Source organism: Echinops telfairi, unplaced genomic scaffold (genome assembly GCF_000313985.2).
Source record: "Echinops telfairi isolate 266 unplaced genomic scaffold, ASM31398v2 ScPeMD7_8;HRSCAF=38, whole genome shotgun sequence".
Taxonomy (NCBI): domain Eukaryota; kingdom Metazoa; phylum Chordata; class Mammalia; order Afrosoricida; family Tenrecidae; genus Echinops; species Echinops telfairi.
This window is the reverse complement of record NW_022103905.1, coordinates 17,445,692-17,448,507: the sequence shown is the minus strand read 5'-3', so window position 1 is coordinate 17,448,507 and position 2,816 is coordinate 17,445,692. Positions and strand designations below refer to the sequence as shown.

Below are 2,816 nucleotides of genomic sequence, written 5' to 3'. Positions count from 1 at the left end.
TGACACCCCTCCCCAAATAAACATAAAAATACATTAAATTGGTTGACATCAAGTCAACCCCAATACTTGCACTAAATTCAGCAAGGTTCTGAGTTTTGTCATGAGGACTGCTTTGATCGTTTTTTTTGTTTGTTTGGTTTTTTTGTTAATTTTTTTGTTTTGTTTTTTATATCAAATTATTTCATATTTTGTTTCCCATAGGAGCTATATGCAGGGTGCCTTTGCTTACTTCGCGCCTAGGCCCCTTTTTCCCTCTTCTTGGGTAACCCAGTAACTGATGATCGTTCATCAGGCTCAGAGCTCACAGGAAAACATGCGTTTGCACCCTAAAGTTCTTGACCACCACCAAAGCAAGCAAAAATGCCATTCCGTGAACATAGAACAGCTTGACTGTTTCACATTAAATTCCAGAGTAATTTTACAATATGCGGGTTCCTTTAGCCTAATTACATCTGTCACGGGCACTCAAAGGCTACGAGTAGGCAGCTGAGTGGCTTCAGCGTGCTGAGAACTACGGCCACCGTGAGCTGAAGGGGATTTTGAAGAGTGGGCAGTGCTGGTAGCAAAAGACTTCCCCCACGCTGAAAGGCTGCCAAACGGAAGGTAGTCTTTGTTCTACAGGATGTGATTAACGTTGCCTCATCATTTAATTTTAGAACTCCCAAAATAAAGATACTTACATCGAGTCAAGGCACATGTTTTGAAATCTGAATATGCCTACATTTTCCTCTTTTGATTTCAGACATAACATAACGGTATTATTAAAAGAATGGAAAATGATGCACTGAAAGTCTCTCCTAATCTCTTTACCTTGACCAAAACTTCTGCTACTATCTCATGGTAGCTAGTTCCAGTTCTTTGTGGGAGTGTGTGCTTTTCGTTGTTGTTTTAATACAGTTTGGTAACCATGGATTAGAGACTGCTTAGATGCCATTACTTCATATGCTTTTTTCCATACGTTTTCACTTTTCATTGGACATTTGTAATTTCCACGTAACATTTCCTACTTCTCTGAGTCATTTTCCTGTCATTGGGCATTTCAAATGCATAAATGCTGTAATTAAGATGATCGCTGGTCCACCCCACGTGAACCAAGTTGGCTAACCAAGTGATGTCGGTACCCTCGTCCTGATGTGATTAATCTTTTCAACCCGCATTGTGCATGTCATACTGGATTTCTTTCTGCCTGTTTCCGTCGTTTCCTTGGGGTTGTGTTTCGGGGAGGACAGGGCCGGTTGTGATCCACTTCATCGGCAGCTGTTTGTGTTTCTTTATCCTCAGTGGTGAGAGTGGTGCTGGGAAGACCGTAGCTGCCAAATACATCATGAGTTACGTCTCCAGGGTCTCTGGAGGAGGCCCCAAAGTTCAGGTGAGTTGGCGCTGGTCCATCGGGAGACCCTAAGAGGTTCCATTTGCTCTTTGAAGAACATCATTTTTCCTCCACATGCAAGGGATTGGCTGTACAACAAAGAAACTTGAAATCTGCAGAGAAATTGTATAAGATGAAGATGCTCACTAGTTAATGAGCTTCCACAGATCCATAGACAGGTCGCAGTCCAAAAGGAAGAGAAAGAGAGGGCATGAAGGATAGCTCATGGGTAGAAAGAAATAAAATATGAACTATGCTCAGTCTCAATAATAATGAAAGAACTGTAAATTGTACCAAAATAGGGAAGCTATCCTCTCTGATCTATCAAATTGGCAGAAACGTTACCATGTTTCAAAGTGTAGGGACAGAAGCCACTCTCGTCCATTGCTGATAAGAGCAAGAACAAGTGCAAGGCGACGAAGGTTGTCTTCGCAAATTTCATCAAATTTATTCACATAACAACCTTTGACTCAGCAATTCCACCTAGGGAAATGTATCCTTTGAATATACTCAATGGGTGGAAACTCATACATATAGGCATTTATTTGATGTGACAGTTTCCATAGTGACAGAAGACTGGCCATAGCCTAATGCTCCTTAAAAAGCAGCTGATAAGATAATTTATGGTTTCATCAATTGATACAGCCAGAAAAGCGAGGCTTCGTGTACTGACCGCGAATGCTTTCTAAGACCTATCATTAAATGGAAAAAGGTAAGATGCAGGACAGGATGTGGGGTATGAGACCATTTTAGGTAAAAAAAAATCTAAGTGTGTTTGGATTTGTATAACGCACCTCTGAAAGGATATCAAAAACAGAACCAGAAAGCTAACAGCAACGTTTGCCTTTGTGTGGAGAGGCTGGAAGCAGGGCGTACGCTCTCTGCTTGCCCCGCGGAGCCTTTCCTAGCTGAAGTGATGTAGCTGAATTACCGCGTTAAGACAGAGACACGAATTCTCAAATAAAGGAAAGAGAGAAAAGATCTACAAAGAAAATAAGAAAGAAAGAAAGCAGAGGGGAAAGGGGAGAAATGAGAAGCCACAAGACCCAGAGAAGGGGCCATGAGGTAAAAAGAGGCAGGCGGGCAGAGGACCTGAGACTTGGGACGCGGTGGGGCTGGTGAAACCTACAGAGCTCTATCTGTTTTCAGCTCCACTCGCTGTCCTGGCAGAAACAACATCCCCAGGCGTGGATGAGCTGCCCACCCTGACCCCAGAAACCCAGAAAGCAATGTGGTGGTTAGGGTCCCAGGGCCCCCCGGGGCTCATCATGCGCATCCTGGTCACCTCTCTGTGACTGCCTCTCACACCCCAAGAGGGATGTCAATGTCAAATCTTTGTGTTTCATTATTTTTTAATCATTTTGGGGGGGGACTCGTACAACTCTTATCACAAGCCATCCATCCATCCATTGTGTCAAGCACATTTGTACATTTGTTGCCAACATCA

The 2,816-nt window shown here is 43.1% G+C and overlaps 1 protein-coding gene and 1 pseudogene across 1 annotated transcript in view; one reads left to right on the top strand and one right to left on the bottom strand.

The window, feature by feature from the left end:
* The window catches only part of LOC105979211, a 2,351-nt pseudogene extending 1,331 nt beyond the window's left edge, over positions 1-1,020 (bottom strand).
* The window catches only part of MYO1E (myosin IE), a 261,215-nt gene that overhangs the window by 142,856 nt on the left and 115,543 nt on the right, over positions 1-2,816 (top strand). Inside the window, exon 5 of the mRNA XM_045286475.1 lies at positions 1,282-1,369. Coding sequence (XP_045142410.1) covers positions 1,282-1,369 — 88 coding nt within the window. The remainder of the gene's footprint in view (positions 1-1,281; positions 1,370-2,816) is intronic.